We start from the raw sequence: 21,416 nt of genomic DNA, 5'->3' as shown, positions 1-21,416 counted from the left end.
ACATGACACTGCAAATGATAATGAATACGTTTTTCACTTTATCGAAAAGGATGAACTATGAATAGCCTATAAGAACGACAGTGTGACAAACAATCGTACATTCATTCAAGATTCTGTTGTTTACACAAAACACAGTAAGTTATCATTTGTAAACTATAACTGTGGTAACTCCATGTCATTATTTTAATATGCAAAACTGTTACCCAATCACAGCAGTGGGCGTTTACTTCCAACTCCTGAATGAGACACGCCCATCAAAACAGTGTTTCTAAGAGAGGGTCGAAAACTGGATAGAAAATAGCTTATTGCTTCTAAATTAGGATGTTTTTTGATGTAAAAAATCTTGATCGCATTATACAATTTTAAGAAAACAAAATTCCTGACCCCTTTAAAGCTGTGACCTCTTAAAGGGACTGTTTACATGATTTCCCCACAACATTCCACTGTGAGGAGGAAAACAGTCATACTGTTGGTAAGTGTGTGTTGGTGTGTGTGTCAGTGCAAACCCTGAAAAACAAGCCCAACTCGTGCCAGCTCCTCTGGACGTCTGTGTTCGTGTTCAGGAGGTGCAAACTTTCCCAATAAACACTGTTTCTGTGAGCGCTTCAAGCTTTCCCACCGATGACGTATCCAGAACATTTGCTCATAAATAGACAACTTTCACATCTGAGTTCAGCACAGGTCATCATATCAAAATAAATAATAATAACACACAAACATAAAATTTGGAAAAAAATGTTTTATTCAACAGACAATAAACACTTGATTTGCTTTTTAAAAAATCTATAAAAAAGGTGATTTGATTGTGATCTGAACTTGTTAAAACATGCAAGGTCCAAAAACTGTTTCATGACAATAAAAAAAATGAATGAGAATTAATTTCAACAGTTAAATTACATATTTATCAATGACATTTTTTAATCATGTGCGGTCACCGTATAAATAAAACACTGAAATTAAATTAAATACAAACAGAATAACAAACAAATAAATGACATGATAAAAAAAGTTTTTTTTTTTTTTGGAAATTCAACACCAAAAATACAATTTGAAAAGTACAGTGCATGAAAATGTCATGGAGAGGGCCGATGTCCCCGGTCCAACGCTGGGATCTGGCCAATAAACACGTTACATTCTAGAACGGCGGCTTGGGTTGGACTGAACGTTCATGTGTTGCTGGAGTTCATGTCGTCTCTGTCCACACTAACACAGTTTCTGCTGCGAGAGGCTTCAGTATCTCAGTATCTGTAATGCCTCTTCTGTGGTTCAGTATCTGTAATGTCCTCTCCTGTGCTCGTGGCTGGTCTCGATGCACAGGACGATGAACCGGTTGGAGCAGCTTCGGGTCTGCTGGTTCAGTAATCCGCTGTAGAGGAACGAGGCCTGACCCGTGATGGCCATGTCTCCAGCTCTCCAGGACTCACAGTTCAGAGCGTCCAGTCGCTTTCCTCGCTCTGAAGAGCCGTGCCACACCGCCTTCTGAGGCCTGAACACACACACACACACACACACACACACACACACACACACACACACACACACACACACACAAGCATAACTCAAGACATGTATGGCTTCAAACATCTCAAAACGCTCTCAGGAACATGCAGAACTACTGTTTATATTATTATTTTAAATAATAATAATACTTTCATTCAGTAAGGAAGCATTAAATTGCTCAAAAGTGACAGTAAAGATATTTTTGTCATGACAACTCTTGGGGTGTTTGGGATGGTAATAGATATGCAATGTTAATGTATTCAGTCTTGGCAGAATAGATCTGCTACGCTGCTGCTGTTATTACTGCTGCTGTTACTGCTGTTATTACTGCTGCTGTTACTGCTGTTATTACTGCTGTTATTACTGCTGCTGTTATTACTGCTGTTATTACTGCTGTTATTACTGCTGCTGTTACTGCTGTTATTACTGCTGTTATTACTGCTGTTACTGCTGTTACTGCTGTTATTACTGCTGCTGTTACTGCTGTTACTGCTGCTGTTACTGCTGTTATTACTGGTGTTATTACTGCTGCTGTTACTGCTGTTATTACTGCTGCTGTTACTGCTGTTATTACTGCTGTTATTACTGCTGCTGTTACTGCTGTTATTACTGCTGTTATTACTGCTGCTGTTACTGCTGTTATTACTGCTGCTGTTACTGCTGTTATTACTGCTGTTATTACTGCTGTTATTACTGCTGCTGTTACTGCTGTTATTACTGCTGTTATTACTGCTGTTATTACTGCTGTTATTACTGCTGCTGTTACTGCTGTTATTACTGCTGCTGTTACTGCTGTTATTACTGCTGTTATTACTGCTGCTGTTACTGCTGTTATTACTGCTGTTATTACTGCTGCTGTTACTGCTGTTATTACTGCTGTTATTACTGCTGCTGTTACTGCTGTTATTACTGCTGTTATTACTGCTGCTGTTACTGCTGTTATTACTGCTGTTATTACTGCTGCTGTTACTGCTGTTATTACTGCTGTTATTACTGCTGCTGTTACTGCTGTTATTACTGCTGTTATTACTGCTGCTGTTACTGCTGTTATTACTGCTGTTATTACTGCTGCTGTTATTACTGCTGCTGTTATTACTGCTGCTGTTACTGCTGTTATTACTGCTGTTATTACTGCTGCTGTTACTGCTGTTATTACTGCTGTTATTACTGCTGTTATTACTGCTGTTATTACTGCTGTTATTACTGCTGCTGTTATTACTGCTGCTGTTACTGCTGTTATTACTGCTGTTATTACTGCTGCTGTTACTGCTGTTATTACTGCTGCTGTTACTGCTGTTATTACTGCTGTTATTACTGCTGCTGTTACTGCTGTTATTACTGCTGCTGTTACTGCTGTTATTACTGCTGTTATTACTGCTGCTGTTACTGCTGTTATTACTGCTGCTGTTACTGCTGTTATTACTGCTGCTGTTACTGCTGTTATTACTGCTGTTATTACTGCTGCTGTTACTGCTGTTATTACTGCTGTTATTACTGCTGCTGTTAATGCTGTTATTACTGCTGCTGTTATTACTGCTGCTGTTACTGCTGTTATTACTGCTGTTATTACTGCTGTTATTACTGCTGTTACTGCTGCTGTTATTACTGCTGCTGTTATTACTGCTGCTGTTACTGCTGTTATTACTGCTGTTACTGCTGCTGTTACTGCTGTTATTACTGCTGTTACTGCTGCTGTTACTGCTGTTATTACTGCTGTTATTACTGCTGCTGTTACTGCTGTTATTACTGCTGTTATTACTGCTGCTGTTACTGCTGTTATTACTGCTGTTATTACTGCTGCTGTTACTGCTGTTATTACTGCTGCTGTTACTGCTGTTATTACTGCTGCTGTTACTGCTGTTATTACTGCTGCTGTTACTGCTGTTATTACTGCTGCTGTTACTGCTGTTATTACTGCTGTTATTACTGCTGTTACTGCTGCTGTTACTGCTGTTATTACTGCTGCTGTTACTGCTGTTATTACTGCTGTTACTGCTGTTATTACTGCTGTTACTGCTGCTGTTACTGCTGTTATTACTGCTGCTGTTACTGCTGTTATTACTGCTGTTACTGCTGCTGTTACTGCTGTTATTACTGCTGTTATTACTGCTGCTGTTACTGCTGTTATTACTGCTGTTATTACTGCTGCTGTTACTGCTGTTATTACTGCTGCTGTTACTGCTGTTATTACTGCTGCTGTTACTGCTGTTATTACTGCTGTTATTACTGCTGCTGTTATTACTGCTGCTGTTACTGCTGTTATTACTGCTGTTATTACTGCTGCTGTTACTGCTGTTATTACTGCTGCTGTTATTACTGCTGCTGTTATTACTGCTGTTATTACTGCTGCTGTTACTGCTGTTATTACTGCTGCTGTTGCTGCTGTTATTACTGCTGCTGTTACTGCTGTTATTACTGCTGCTGTTATTACTGCTGCTGCTGTTATTACTGCTGCTGTTATTGCTGCTGCTGCTGTTATTGCTGCTGCTGCTGTTATTGCTGCTGCTGCTGTTATTTCTGCTGCTGATGTTATTGCTGCTGCTGCTGTTATTTCTGCTGTTGCTGTTATTTCTGCTGCTGCTATTACTGCTGCTGCTGTTATTACTGCTGCTGTTATTGCTGCTGCTGTTATTGCTGCTGCTGCTGTTATTTCTGCTGCTGCTGCTGTTATTGCTGCTGCTGCTGTTATTACTGCTGCTGCTATTACTGCTGCTGCTGTTATTACTGCTGCTGTTATTGCAGCTGCTGCTGTTATTGCTGCTTCTGCTGCTGCTGCTGCTGCTGCTGTTATTGCTGCTGCTGCTGTTATTGCTGCTTCTGCTGCTACTGCTGCTGTTATTGCTGCTGCTGCTGTTATTACTACTGCTGCTGTTATTTCTGCTGCTGCTGTTATTACTGCTGCTGCTGTTATTGCTGCTGCTGCTGTTATTACTGCTGCTGTTATTTCTGCTGCTGCTATTACTGCTGCTGTTATTACTGCTGCTGTTATTGCTGCTGCTGCTGCTGTTATTGCTGCTTCTGCTGCTGCTGCTGTTATTGCTGCTTCTGCTGCTTCTGTTATTGCTGCTGCTGCTGTTATTAGTGCTGCTGCTGTTATTTCTGCTGCTGCTGTTATTGCTGCTGCTGCTGCTGTTATTTCTGCTGCTGCTGTTATTTCTGCTGCTGCTGTTATTGCTGCTGCTGCTGTTATTACTGCTGCTGCTATTGCTGCTGCTGTTATTACTGCTGCTGTAATATTGCTGGTGTTATTACTGATGCTGGTGCTGTTATTATTACTGATGCTGGTGCTGTTATTATTGTTGGTGTTATTACTGATGCTGGTGCTGTTATTATTGCTGCTGCTGCTGCTGCTGTTATTATTACTGCACCTGTTATTATTGCTGCTGCTGTTATTACTGTTGCTGTTATTACTGATGCTGGTGCTGTTATTATTGCTGTTGCTGCTGTTATTGCTGCTGGTGCTGTTGTAACAGTTTTAACTCTGTTACCTTAGCGGTTATATTTCTCCACTCCATTAGGGGGCGTTAATCATCTTCATAGATGAGTATTTAACCAGGTACTATACCTGAAGAAGTAGGCAAGCATGTGGATAGAGGAAGCAATGGCTTTCTTGGGCTATTCCGTTTGACTTTATAAGGTCCTATGATTGAGGAATGTGTTTCCTTTTTGGTCAATCAATGGACCTTTTTATTCCGGTGCTTTCTTGTATGGGTGAAAGTATTTGCTTCACCTAACTTTCTGCTGGGTGGTTTGGTGCCTGGATTATGACGCTTGGACGTTTAATGTGTGCACTAGAGGGTTTGGATTGCACTTGTGGAAGACAGGAAGACACCTTTTCTATCTACAACCTTGGGATTATCAAATTAACAGTACTGACTTTTGCAAGGACATTTCCTCCATTACCAAGCCTTGTCGACTCCACCATAAGAAAAGTGAATCATTCACTTTTCCAGTGCAGATTCCCTTAACGCTTAACTTTTCTTGTGTGATGATTGGTGTACCGGGTGTTTTACTGTTTTCTACCTTGTTTATTATTGGTTTTTGTTTTGTTTTTGTATGATGTAAACCTTTGAGATTTTGGGTTGATGAATACATTATAAGCGTAAAGCTTGTGTCTGATTCTTCCGAAATATAGCTGTGTAAACCAAAGTAAACTAGTTTTTTTCATCTATACCTAAGCCAATATTAAGTCCTTCCATTCCTACTCTGATATATAACTTAAGCCCAAAAGGGGTAACGGTTATACTGTTATTACTGCTGCTGTTATTGCTGCTGCTGCTGTTATTGCTGCTGCTGCTGTTATTACTGCTGCTGCTGTTATTGCTGCTTCTGCTGCTGCTTTTATTGCTGCTTCTGCTGCTGCTGTTATTGCTGCTGCTGCTGTTATTAGTGCTGCTGCTGTTATTCCTGCTGCTGCTGTTATTGCTGCTGCTGTTATTACTGCTGCTGTAATATTGCTGGTGTTATTACTGATGCTGGTGCTGTTATTATTACTGATGCTGGTGCTGTTACTATTGCTGCTGCTGCTGTTATTATTGCTGGTGTTATTACTGATGCTAGTGCTGTTATTATTGCTGCTGCTTTTATTACTGCTGCTGTTATTATTGCTGCTGCTGCTGCTTTTATTACTACTGCTGTTATGCTACTGTTATTATTGCTGCTGCTGTTATTACTGCTGCTGTTATTACTGCTGCTGGTGCTGTTATTATTGCTGTTGCTGCTGTTATTATTGCTGCTGCTGTTATTACTGCTGCTGCTATTACTGCTGCTGTTATTACTGATGCTAGTGCTGTTATTATTGCTGCTGCTGCTGTTATTGCTGCTGCTGCTGTTATTACTGCTGCTGCTGTTATTACTGCTGCTGCTGTTATTGCTGCTGTTATTTCTGCTACTGCTGTTATTCCTGCTGCTGTTATTTCTGCTACTGCTGTTATTACTGCTACTGCTGTTATTGCTGCTGCTGCTGTTATTTCTGCTGCTGCTGTTATTGGTGCTGCTGCTGTTATTACTGCTGCTGCTGTTATTGCTGCTGCTGCTGTTATTGCTGCTGCTGCTGTTATTCCTGCTGCTGCTGTTATTGGTGCTGCTGCTGTTATTGGTGCTGCTGCTGTTATTACTGCTGCTGCTGTTATTGCTGCTGCTGCTGTTATTCCTGCTGCTGCTGTTATTGGTGCTGCTGCTGTTATTGGTGCTGCTGCTGTTATTGCTGCTGCTGCTGTTATTCCTGCTGCTGTTATTTCTGCTACTGCTGTTATTACTGCTGCTGCTGTTAGTACTGCTGCTGTAATATTGCTGGTGTTATTACTGATGCTGGTGCTGTTATTATTGCTGCTGCTGTTATTATTGCTGGTGTTATTACTGATGCTGGTGCTGTTATTATTGCTGCTGCTGCTGCTGTTATTATTGCTGGTGTTATTACTGATGCTGGTGCTGTTATTATTGCTGCTGTTGCTGCTTTTATTACTACTGCTGTTGTTGATGCTGCTGTTATTATTGCTGCTGCTGTTTTTACTGATGCTGGTGCTGTTATTATTGCTATTGCTGCTGTTATTACTGCTGCTGTTATTACTGATGCTGGTGCTGTTATTATTGCTGTTGCTGCTGTTATTACTGCTGCTGCGGTTGCTGTTAATACTGCTAATGATTATTATTGGTGCTGCTGTTGATTATATATACTGCTGTTGTTATTGCTGCTGCAGCAGAGCAAGTACAGGACTTAAGTTTTCTAACTTAATTCAATATTGTGATGAAGCTTCAGCAATTATCATGATATGGAAATCTGATACGTCACATACCTAATAATAAGCTTGAGTACATGCATTTCATGCTGACTTCAACGATGAGTCAAAACAGACAGAGTTCTTAACGTGAGAACTGAGGAACCACTAACATAGGCTTAATGAATTGTCTCTTCTGTTTCATGCATTCATACAGCAGTTTTCCTGAAACTCAGTCCATGTAAATCCTAAAAACGTCCCACTTCACAAACAACTTTAAAAAGGCTCCAGCAAACCACAATTGCTGCTGCGCTGTCACTGCCTCATCTGGAGCATCGCACTGCAGGCTATATTTACCGGCCTGGAGTATAAATACACATAAAGAGAGAAGGAAAAATACAAATGCACGGGTGGAGAAATGTGAGGTGTAGCCGCTGTCGTCTGGACTGTGGTCAGTGCGCGGAGGAGGGCCGTGTGTGTGTGTTTGTGTGTGTGTGTGTGTGTCGGGCCTTGGCAATACTTGAGAGACTCCAACCGAAGCTGTTTACCACTAAACCATTACTAGAGTTTGTCGACTGCCTTTAGGCAATTAATGAGGTAGAATGATAGGACTTAACTGAGACATTTCATGCAATTGCTTGCCTAAAATGTGCATGAGAAAATAACATTCAGCCAACCAACACAAAGCTTTTAAGCACATGATTGGATCAAGAAGTTGTTGAAGTGTGTTAGAATCTCTCTGCTCACTTGAGGATAATCTTCAAAGCTGCGTAAGCTGTGAGCGTTTAACACTTGATCTGAATATGTGTACTGACCAGAAGGGGTCACTCATCACATCACGCCCGTCGAAGGAATACAGCGGGATCCCGGGAGGCAGGAGATGGTTGGAGAAGATCGACTCCCAGTCCTTGAACAGGACCTCACCCTACACACACACATCACAGAGGGATTTAAAACTGTCCCGTAAAATCTAACGTGTGAACACTGAAGTATATGGATTTAAACACTTAGGGGGGACAGTTCCAGGGTTATTAAAGTCAACTGAAACTTAAAATTTCCTGATAATTTACTCTCCCCACGTCATCCAAGATGTTCGTGTCTTTCTTTCTTCAGTCGAAAAGAAATGAAGGTTTTTGAGGAAAACATTCCAGGATTGTTCTCCATATAGTGACTTCAATGGGGTCCAACGGGTCGAAGGTCCAGATGTGAGTTTCAGTGCAGCTTCAAAGTCTCGACACGATCCAGCCGAGGAATAAGAGTCTTATCTAGACAAACCAGCGGACATTTTACAAAAATAAACATTTATATACTCTTTAACCACAAAATCGTGTCGAGACTTTGAAGCTGCACTGAAACTGACATCTGGACCTTCGACCCGTTGGACCCCATTGAAGTCACTATATGGAGAGCAATCCTGGAATGTTTCCCTCAAAAACCTTAATTTCTTGTTGACTGAAGAAAGAAAAACATGAACATCTTGGGTGACGTGGGGAGAGTAAATTATCAGGAAATTTTAATTCTGAAGTGAACTAATCCCTAAAAACGTGTTGCTTTAAATAAAATAAGCGTTAACTGAAATAAAATAAACTTATTCTAAGCAGAAACAGGTGAGATTCCTTTACAAAGAAGCATGAGTGAGTGAAACCTAAGACATTTACCCTCAGGTTGACGACTGGCGTGTGAGTTCGGAACATGGGCTGCACAGTGTCAATCAGGTCCTGTAGGTGGTGTGAGAGGAAGGCCTTGTAATGGTCTCTGATTCCCATGGCTTGAGCTTGAGTTCTGCAGAGCTGGTTCACTGAGTGGACGGAGCCCAGATTCCCCGTCAGTGGTGTGTTGAGAGCCACCAGCCTCAGCTGAGAGCATGGAGAAGCACACACGTCACGACACACACAATAAAACTGCCAATGCTGAGAAACAAGATATAAACTTGCAATTCTGACTATTTTTGTGAAATATAAACTCACAATTAAAAAAGGTAGTTGTGACTTATATCTTGTAATTCTGGCTTTATTTTGCACAGTTCAGATTTTATAACTCACAATTCTTTTGTTTTCTCTTCAAGACCATTTTTTCTCAAAATTACGAGATATAAAGTTGCAGTTACCAGCGTGTAGAAACCGTTCGCCCTCATGTGAAATGAGGATTATTGAACGGATTATTGAAATGACTAGATTTTGCCCAAAAACCATTGCTGAACGATGGTAAATGCGACAACCTTTACATTGCAACCAGGGTTTGAAATTCACTTTTTCACTCAGCGGCCAATTTGGCTACAAAATCTTTTAAGTTACCAGTCATTCAGAACTTCTACTAGCCAAAAAAAAAAAAAAGAAAAGAAAGAAAGACATTAACCAGATTAATTACGTCACAGCTTATATACAGTATATATTGTCAAATTTGGATTTCATACATTCATTTCTTATTCAAACAAAATCCTGTCGTCCATCATCTCTCTTCCTCTTTCATCCTCATCCCCATAAATGTGTTTTAGGAGGACAGATCAATACAGGACACAGAACATCAGAAACATGTCAGATGTTGGAAAATAACAGTGTGTTTTCTGTTTACCAAAAGCTTTTTAATCTCCGCTATTGCTTAAACGCAAATGAACAAGCGTGCCGTTATTAGTCGTGTAGTGCCGTGTGTGTTCAAGCCAGATATGAGCAGATTCTGTGCAATACGCTGTATTTAAAGGAGAACTCCGGCGCAAAATGAACCTTTGGTCTAATTACACATTGTTACCTAGTCAACCGTTATCTGAGATTTGTTTTCATGATTATCGAATGTAAATAGTTTTATCTCTAAAAACAGTTTAGCCTATAAAGCTAGTATAATGCTAGTATATTGGGCATAGTGTAATGACAAATAAAAATCGCTTGTTAATACCACTAACAAGGCTGAAAATAGCCCCACACTAACACGGTAGCATAATGAGGGTCCCTACCTTCAAACCGAAGCATTGAGAACGTTGTCAGTGTCCAGACAGTTTAATAAGAAGATATTTTAAACATACAGTCAACTTCGCGAATACAGGCAGGAGCCATCTTTGAAATACAGCCTTTACCAGTCGATCTACGAACGCCGATCCAAGCGCTGGTGAGATGTGAACGAGCTATAAGTTGTGATAAGGTGAGCGCGAACAGCAGGCTTGGATCGGCGTTCGTAGATCGACTGGTAAAGGCTGTATTTCAAAGATGGCTTGTGCCTGTATTCGCGAAGTTGACTGTATGTTTAAAATATCTTCTTATTAAACTGTCTGGACACTGACAACGTTCTCAATGCTTCGGTTTGAAGGTAGGGACCCTCATTATGCTACCGTGTTAGTGTGGGGCTATTTTCAGCCTTGTTAGTGGTATTAACAAGCGATTTTTATTTGTCATTACACTATGCCCAATATACTAGCGTTATACTAGCTTTATAGGCTAAACTGTTTTTAGAGATAAAACTATTTACATTCGATAATCATGAAAACAAATCTCAGATAACGGTTGACTAGGTAACAATGTGTAATTAGACCAAAGGTTCATTTTGCGCCGGAGTTCTCCTTTAATATATCATGATGACTCACGAGTGGAGTATTTTTGATTTGGCAGATTGGCTACACGGACTTCCCCAGCAAAGTGAGTAAATATAATTATAACATGCAAATTGGCCAGTGATTTAAAAGCGTTTCCCGCCACTGTTGATTTTTACCCGCATTTGGCGAGTGTTCATTTCAAACCCTGATTATAAGCCACAAAAATGGTCCAAAAGTGAAGAATACAGCCACTTCACACACACACACACAGGCAGAGAGAGAAAGCAGAGGCGTGTTGGAGAGCATCTCCTCATGAAGACAGACTGGCTGGATGATCTTCCACAACAGTGGATGAAGAACCATCATTTAGTCTAAAACGGGAGCTGGACACCACAGACTCAATGATGAGGCCTGATCACTTTGAGGCTTTTGAGGTGCTTTTCATAACCAAACCATGACAAATCTGAAATATGACATTAGTCTCTGTGTAGGACAGCCTGGGAATGTGTGTACGGGTGAGAGAGCGTTCAGTGTGTTGTGGGAGAGCCAGAGATACACTATTGTAGGATATATGAGACTCACTTTATTTTGAGGTTATTCTGCTGTGGAGAAGTTTCCAGTAGGAAGCCAAACCATTGAACACGCATGTAGAGACACACACACACACACACACACACACACACACACACACACACACTCTCTCGCTCACACACACACAAACACACAAACTTACTGCTTGTCCCGTGTGTATCTCAGGTGTGTTGAGTTGAGGCCTCAGCATCAGAGGTTCAGCCTGAAGGGTTTAACAGATACAAGCTCAGTCGGCTGAGACACACACACACACACACACTCTCTATTTGCATTCAGATTTAAAACAGTCACTTTTTCCACATTAAAAAATGTTTTCCTGCCCAATAACAAGTGTGTAATGTGTGTAATGTGTGTAATGAGTGTAATGTGTGTAATGGGCTGAAAGCAGTGTTTCCTACATCGTCCTGTGAGAGGGCCGGAGACTCGAGTGTGTGGATCACAGCGCCCAGCAGAACCTCTCTCCAGCCTCCGGATACTCGAATGAAGAGTTTACTGGAGTCCGAGACCCAAGCCAGCGTTCCCTCGTCCTCGAGCGCCTGCGTCATCACTCGCACACTGGCAAACCTCCGCGCCTGTGGACACGACACTACTGAGGGGAGATACTCTACACCTCTCACGACACTACTGAGGGGAGATACTCTACACAACATCTCTCACGACACTACTGAGGGGAGACACTCTACACCTCTCACGACACTACTGAGGGGAGACACTCTACATCTCTCACGACACTACTGAGGGGAGATACTCTACACCTCTCACGACACTACTGAGGGGAGATACTCTACACCTCTCACGACACTACTGAGGGGAGATACTCTACACAACATCTCTCACGACACTACTGAGGGGAGATACTCTACATCTCTCACGACACTACTGAGGGGAGATACTCTACACCTCTCACGACACTACTGAGGGGAGATACTCTACACAACATCTCTCACGACACTACTGAGGGGAGACACTCTACACCTCTCACGACACTACTGAGGGGAGACACTCTACACCTCTCACGACACTACTGAGGGGAGATACTCTACATCTCTCACGACACTACTGAGGGGAGACACTCTACACCTCTCACGACACTACTGAGGGGAGATACTCTACATCTCTCACGACACTACTGAGGGGAGACACTCTAAACCTCTCACGACACTACTGAGGGGAGATACTCTACATCTCTCACGACACTACTGAGGGGAGACACTCTACACCTCTCACGACACTACTGAGGGGAGACACTCTACATCTCTCACGACACTACTGAGGGGAGATACTCTACATCTCTCACGACACTACTGAGGGGAGACACTCTACACCTCTCACGACACTACTGAGGGGAGATACTCTACATCTCTCACGACACTACTGAGGGGAGATACTCTACACCTCTCACGACACTACTGAGGGGAGATACTCTACACAACATCTCTCACGACACTACTGAGGGGAGATACTCTACACAACATCTCTCACGACACTACTGAGGGGAGATACTCTACATCTCTCACGACACTACTGAGGGGAGATACTCTACATCTCTCACGACACTACTGAGGGGAGACACTCTACACCTCTCACGACACTACTGAGGGGAGATACTCTACATCTCTCACGACACTACTGAGGGGAGACACTCTACATCTCTCACGACACTACTGAGGGGAGACACTCTACATCTCTCACGACACTACTGAGGGGAGATACTCTACATCTCTCACGACACTACTGAGGGGAGACACTCTACACCTCTCACGACACTACTGAGGGGAGATACTCTACATCTCTCACGACACTACTGAGGGGAGACACTCTACATCTCTCACGACACTACTGAGGGGAGACACTCTACACCTCTCACGACACTACTGAGGGGAGATACTCTACATCTCTCACGACACTACTGAGGGGAGATACTCTACATCTCTCACGTCACTACTGAGGGGAGATACTCTACACCTCTCACGACACTACTGAGGGGAGATACTCTACATCTCTCACGACACTACTGAGGGGAGATACTCTACATCTCTCACGTCACTACTGAGGGGAGATACTCTACACCTCTCACGACACTACTGAGGGGAGACACTCTACATCTCTCACGACACTACTGAGGGGAGACACTCTACATCTCTCACGACACTACTGAGGGGAGACACTCTACACCTCTCACGACACTACTGAGGGGAGACACTCTACACCTCTCACGACACTACTGAGGGGAGACACTCTACACCTCTCACGACACTACTGAGGGGAGACACTCTACACCTCTCACGACACTACTGAGGGGAGACACTCTACATCTCTCACGACACTACTGAGGGGAGACACTCTACACCTCTCACGACACTACTGAGGGGAGATACTCTACATCTCTCACGACACTACTGAGGGGAGACACTCTACACCTCTCACGACACTACTGAGGGGAGATACTCTACATCTCTCACGACACTACTGAGGGGAGACACTCTACATCTCTCACGACACTACTGAGGGGAGATACTCTACATCTCTCACGTCACTACTGAGGGGAGATACTCTACACCTCTCACGACACTACTGAGGGGAGATACTCTACATCTCTCACGACACTACTGAGGGGAGATACTCTACATCTCTCACGTCACTACTGAGGGGAGACACTCTACACCTCTCACGACACTACTGAGAGGAGACACTCTACATCTCTCACGACACTACTGAGGGGAGACACTCTACACCTCTCACGACACTACTGAGGGGAGACACTCTACACCTCTCACGACACTACTGAGGGGAGATACTCTACATCTCTCACGACACTACTGAGGGGAGATACTCTACGCCTCTCACGACACTACTGAGGGAAGATACTCTACATCTCTCACGACACTACTGAGGGGAGATACTCTACGCCTCTCACGACACTACTGAGGGAAGATACTCTACATCTCTCACGACACTACTGAGGGGAGATACTCTACATCTCTCACGACACTACTGAGGGAAGATACTCTACATCTCTCACGACACTACTGAGGGGAGATACTCTACACCTCTCACGACACTACTGAGGGGAGATACTCTACATCTCTCACGACACTACTGAGGGAAGATACTCTACATCTCTCACGACACTACTGAGGGAAGATACTCTACATCTCTCACGACACTACTGAGGGGAGATACTCTACATCTCTCACGACACTACTGAGGGGAGATACTCTACATCTCTCACGACACTACTGAGGGGAGACACTCTACACCTCTCACGACACTACTGAGGGAAGATACTCTACATCTCTCACGACACTACTGAGGGGAGATACTCTACACCTCTCACGACACTACTGAGGGGAGATACTCTACATCTCTCACGACACTACTGAGGGAAGATACTCTACATCTCTCACGACACTACTGAGGGAAGATACTCTACATCTCTCACGACACTACTGAGGGGAGATACTCTACGCCTCTCACGACACTACTGAGGGAAGATACTCTACATCTCTCACGACACTACTGAGGGGAGATACTCTACACCTCTCACGACACTACTGAGGGGAAATACTCTACACCTCTCACGACACTACTGAGGGGAGACACTCTACACCTCTCACGACACTTCTGAGGGGAGACACTCTACACCTCTCACGACACTACTGAGGGGAGACACTCTACACCTCTCACGACACTACTGAGGGGAGATACTCTACATCTCTCACGACACTACTGAGGGGAGATACTCTACATCTCTCACGACACTACTGAGGGGAGATACTCTACATCTCTCACGACACTACTGAGGGGAGATACTCTACACCTCTCACGACACTACTGAGGGGAGATACTCTACATCTCTCACGACACTACTGAGGGGAGATACTCTACATCTCTCACGACACTACTGAGGGGAGATACTCTACATCTCTCACGACACTACTGAGGGGAGATACTCTACACCTCTCACGACACTTCTGAGGGGAGACACTCTACACCTCTCACGACACTACTGAGGGGAGATACTCTACATCTCTCACGACACTACTGAGGGGAGATACTCTACATCTCTCACGACACTACTGAGGGGAGATACTCTACACCTCTCACGACACTACTGAGGAGAGATACTCTACACCTCTCACGACACTACTGAGGGGAGACACTCTACACCTCTCACGACACTACTGAGGGGAGATACTCTACATCTCTCACGACACTACTGAGGGGAGATACTCTACATCTCTCACGACACTACTGAGGGGAGACACTCTACATCTCTCACGACACTACTGAGGGGAGACACTCTACATCTCTCACGACACTACTGAGGGGAGATACTCTACATCTCTCACGACACTACTGAGGGGAGACACTCTACACCTCTCACGACACTACTGAGGGGAGATACTCTACATCTCTCACGACACTACTGAGGGGAGACACTCTACATCTCTCACGACACTACTGAGGGGAGACACTCTACACCTCTCACGACACTACTGAGGGGAGATACTCTACATCTCTCACGACACTACTGAGGGGAGATACTCTACATCTCTCACGTCACTACTGAGGGGAGATACTCTACACCTCTCACGACACTACTGAGGGGAGATACTCTACATCTCTCACGACACTACTGAGGGGAGATACTCTACATCTCTCACGTCACTACTGAGGGGAGATACTCTACACCTCTCACGACACTACTGAGGGGAGACACTCTACATCTCTCACGACACTACTGAGGGGAGACACTCTACATCTCTCACGACACTACTGAGGGGAGACACTCTACACCTCTCACGACACTACTGAGGGGAGACACTCTACACCTCTCACGACACTACTGAGGGGAGACACTCTACACCTCTCACGACACTACTGAGGGGAGACACTCTACACCTCTCACGACACTACTGAGGGGAGACACTCTACATCTCTCACGACACTACTGAGGGGAGACACTCTACACCTCTCACGACACTACTGAGGGGAGATACTCTACATCTCTCACGACACTACTGAGGGGAGACACTCTACACCTCTCACGACACTACTGAGGGGAGATACTCTACATCTCTCACGACACTACTGAGGGGAGACACTCTACATCTCTCACGACACTACTGAGGGGAGATACTCTACATCTCTCACGTCACTACTGAGGGGAGATACTCTACACCTCTCACGACACTACTGAGGGGAGATACTCTACATCTCTCACGACACTACTGAGGGGAGATACTCTACATCTCTCACGTCACTACTGAGGGGAGACACTCTACACCTCTCACGACACTACTGAGAGGAGACACTCTACATCTCTCACGACACTACTGAGGGGAGACACTCTACACCTCTCACGACACTACTGAGGGGAGACACTCTACACCTCTCACGACACTACTGAGGGGAGATACTCTACATCTCTCACGACACTACTGAGGGGAGATACTCTACGCCTCTCACGACAGTACTGAGGGAAGATACTCTACATCTCTCACGACACTACTGAGGGGAGATACTCTACGCCTCTCACGACACTACTGAGGGAAGATACTCTACATCTCTCACGACACTACTGAGGGGAGATACTCTACATCTCTCACGACACTACTGAGGGAAGATACTCTACATCTCTCACGACACTACTGAGGGGAGATACTCTACACCTCTCACGACACTACTGAGGGGAGATACTCTACATCTCTCACGACACTACTGAGGGAAGATACTCTACATCTCTCACGACACTACTGAGGGAAGATACTCTACATCTCTCACGACACTACTGAGGGGAGATACTCTACATCTCTCACGACACTACTGAGGGGAGATACTCTACATCTCTCACGACACTACTGAGGGGAGACACTCTACACCTCTCACGACACTACTGAGGGAAGATACTCTACATCTCTCACGACACTACTGAGGGGAGATACTCTACACCTCTCACGACACTACTGAGGGGAGATACTCTACATCTCTCACGACACTACTGAGGGAAGATACTCTACATCTCTCACAACACTACTGAGGGAAGATACTCTACATCTCTCACGACACTACTGAGGGGAGATACTCTACGCCTCTCACGACACTACTGAGGGAAGATACTCTACATCTCTCACGACACTACTGAGGGGAGATACTCTACACCTCTCACGACACTACTGAGGGGAAATACTCTACACCTCTCACGACACTACTGAGGGGAGACACTCTACACCTCTCACGACACTTCTGAGGGGAGACACTCTACACCTCTCACGACACTACTGAGGGGAGACACTCTACACCTCTCACGACACTACTGAGGGGAGATACTCTACATCTCTCACGACACTACTGAGGGGAGATACTCTACATCTCTCACGACACTACTGAGGGGAGATACTCTACATCTCTCACGACACTACTGAGGGGAGATACTCTACACCTCTCACGACACTACTGAGGGGAGATACTCTACATCTCTCACGACACTACTGAGGGGAGATACTCTACATCTCTCACGACACTACTGAGGGGAGATACTCTACATCTCTCACGACACTACTGAGGGGAGATACTCTACACCTCTCACGACACTTCTGAGGGGAGACACTCTACACCTCTCACGACACTACTGAGGGGAGATACTCTACATCTCTCACGACACTACTGAGGGGAGATACTCTACATCTCTCACGACACTACTGAGGGGAGATACTCTACACCTCTCACGACACTACTGAGGAGAGATACTCTACACCTCTCACGACACTACTGAGGGGAGACACTCTACACCTCTCACGACACTACTGAGGGGAGATACTCTACATCTCTCACGACACTACTGAGGGGAGATACTCTACACCTCTCACGACACTACTGAGGGGAGATACTCTACTTCTCTCACGACACTACTGAGGGGAGATACTCTACATCTCTCACGACACTACTGAGGGGAGATACTCTACATCTCTCACGACACTACTGAGGGGAGATACTCTACATCTCTCACGACACTACTGAGGGGAGATACTCTACATCTCTCACGACACTACTGAGGGGAGATACTCTACATCTCTCACGACACTACTGAGGGGAGATACTCTACATCTCTCACGACACTACTGAGGGGAGATACTCTACATCTCTCACGACACTACTGAGGGGAGATACTCTACATCTCTCACGACACTACTGAGGGGAAATACTCTACATCTCTCACGACACCACTGAGGGGAGACACTATACACCTCTCACGACACCACTGAGGGGAGATACTCTACAACTCTCACGACACTACTGAGGGGAGATACTCTACATCTCTCACGACACTACTGAGGGGAGATACTCTACATCTCTCACGACACTACTGAGGGGAGATACTCTACATCTCTCACGACACTACTGAGGGGAGACACTCTACATCTCTCACGACACTACTGAGGGAAGATACTCTACATCTCTCACGACACTACTGAGGGGAGATACTCTACATCTCTCACGACACCACTGAGGGGAGATACTCTACATCTCTCACGACACTACTGAGGGGAGATACTCTACATCTCTCACGACACCACTGAGGGGAGATACTCTACAACTCTCACGACACTACTGAGGGGAGATACTCTACATCTCTCACGACACCACTGAGGGGAGACACTCTACACCTCTCACGACACTACTGAGGGGAGATACTCTACATCTCTCACGACACTACTGAGGGGAGACACTCTACACCTCTCACGACACTACTGAGGGGAGATACTCTACATCTCTCACGACACTACTGAGGGGAGATACTCTACGCCTCTCACGACACTACTGAGGGAAGATACTCTACATCTCTCACGACACTACTGAGGGGAGATACTCTACGCCTCTCACGACACTACTGAGGGAAGATACTCTACATCTCTCACGACACTACTGAGGGGAGATACTCTACATCTCTCACGACACTACTGAGGGGAGATACTCTACGCCTCTCACGACACTACTGAGGGAAGATACTCTACATCTCTCACGACACTACTGAGGGGAGATACTCTACATCTCTCACGACACTACTGAGGGGAAATACTCTACACCTCTCACGACACTACTGAGGGGAGACACTCTACACCTCTCACGACACTTCTGAGGGGAGACACTCTACACCTCTCACGACACTACTGAGGGGAGACACTCTACACCTCTCACGACACTACTGAGGGGAGATACTCTACATCTCTCACGACACTACTGAGGGGAGATACTCTACATCTCTCACGACACTACTGAGGGGAGATACTCTACATCTCTCACGACACTACTGAGGGGAGATACTCTACACCTCTCACGACACTACTGAGGGGAGATACTCTACATCTCTCACGACACTACTGAGGGGAGATACTCTACATCTCTCACGACACTTCTGAGGGGAGACACTCTACACCTCTCACGACACTACTGAGGGGAGATACTCTACACCTCTCACGACACTTCTGAGGGGAGACACTCTACACCTCTCACGACACTACTGAGGGGAGATACTCTACATCTCTCACGACACTACTGAGGGGAGATACTCTACATCTCTCACGACACTACTGAGGGGAGATACTCTACACCTCTCACGACACTACTGAGGAGAGATACTCTACACCTCTCACGACACTACTGAGGGGAGACACTCTACACCTCTCACGACACTACTGAGGGGAGATACTCTACATCTCTCACGACACTACTGAGGGGAGATACTCTACACCTCTCACGACACTACTGAGGGGAGATACTCTACTTCTCTCACGACACTACTGAGGGGAGACACTCTACACCTCTCACGACACTACTGAGGGGAGATACTCTACATCTCTCACGACACTACTGAGGGGAGATACTCTACATCTCTCACGACACTACTGAGGGGAGATACTCTACATCTCTCACGACACTACTGAGGGGAGATACTCTACATCTCTCACGACACTACTGAGGGGAGATACTCTACATCTCTCACGACACTACTGAGGGGAGATACTCTACATCTCTCACGACACTACTGAGGGGAGATACTCTACATCTCTCACGACACTACTGAGGGGAGATACTCTACATCTCTCACGACACTACTGAGGGGAAATACTCTACATCTCTCACGACACCACTGAGGGGAGACACTATACACCTCTCACGACACCACTGAGGGGAGATACTCTACAACTCTCACGACACTACTGAGGGGAGATACTCTACATCTCTCACGAAACTACTGAGGGGAGACACTCTACACCTCTCACGACACTACTGAGGGGAGATACTCTACATCTCTCACGACACTACTGAGGGGAGATACTCTACGCCTCTCACGACACTACTGAGGGAAGATACTCTACATCTCTCACGACACTACTGAGGGGAGATACTCTACATCTCTCACGACACTACTGAGGGGAGATACTCTACATCTCTCACGACACTACTGAGGGGAGATACTCTACATCTCTCACGACACTACTGAGGGGAGATACTCTACATCTTTCACGACAGAACACAAGACGAGGGATTTAACATATTCAGGGCCTTAAAGGAATATTTCACTGCAAAATGAAGATTCTGTCATCATTTACTCCGCCACAAGTTGTTTCAAACCTGTATGAGTTTCTTTGTTCTGATGAACACAAAGGAAGATATTTTGAAGGATGTCGATAACCAAACAGGCCCAGCGCTCCATTGACTTACATAGTAGGAAAAAAATACAATGGAAGTCCATCAACTGTTTGGTTACCGACATTCTTCAAAATATCTTCCTTTGTGTTCCACAGAAGAAAGACATTCATACAGGTTTGAAACAACTTGAGGCGGAGTACATGATGACAGAATTTTCATTTTGCAGGGAAGTATTCCCTGAAAGCTGCAGTCACATCAGTGAAATCTCCCAGTGTCTCGATGTATGAAGCACAGCTCACTCTGTTGCTCATGCGGCGAGATCATGTGACCAGATTTTGGCAATTAAAGCAAATGATTGACAGATTGATTGAAGAGATATGAGGGTTTACTCACGGCTCCGGCGGGATCAGCTCGACCCGGAGGACCCGGAG

General features: G+C 44.9%; 1 protein-coding gene across 1 annotated transcript in view; it reads right to left on the bottom strand.

Annotated features, from left to right (window-relative positions):
* Window positions 1-721: 721 nt before the first annotated feature.
* col15a1a (collagen, type XV, alpha 1a) overlaps window positions 722-21,416 on the bottom strand; it is a 141,256-nt gene continuing 120,561 nt past the window's right edge. The window contains exons 33-38 of the mRNA XM_056269658.1: window positions 21,379-21,416; window positions 11,727-11,900; window positions 11,471-11,530; window positions 8,876-9,073; window positions 8,033-8,142; window positions 722-1,486 (exon numbers count right to left, since the gene is read on the bottom strand). The exon at window positions 21,379-21,416 is cut by the window's right edge and continues 27 nt beyond it. Coding sequence (XP_056125633.1) covers window positions 1,267-1,486; window positions 8,033-8,142; window positions 8,876-9,073; window positions 11,471-11,530; window positions 11,727-11,900; window positions 21,379-21,416 — 800 coding nt within the window. The 3' untranslated portion in view covers window positions 722-1,266. The remainder of the gene's footprint in view (window positions 1,487-8,032; window positions 8,143-8,875; window positions 9,074-11,470; window positions 11,531-11,726; window positions 11,901-21,378) is intronic.

This window comes from Rhinichthys klamathensis, unplaced genomic scaffold (assembly GCF_029890125.1).
Source record: "Rhinichthys klamathensis goyatoka isolate OS25496 unplaced genomic scaffold, OSU_Roscu_1.1 h1tg000287l_1, whole genome shotgun sequence".
In the NCBI taxonomy this organism is placed as follows: domain Eukaryota; kingdom Metazoa; phylum Chordata; class Actinopteri; order Cypriniformes; family Leuciscidae; genus Rhinichthys; species Rhinichthys klamathensis.
The sequence above is the reverse complement of the archived record's forward strand: the minus strand, read 5'-3'. Positions and strand labels throughout refer to the sequence as shown.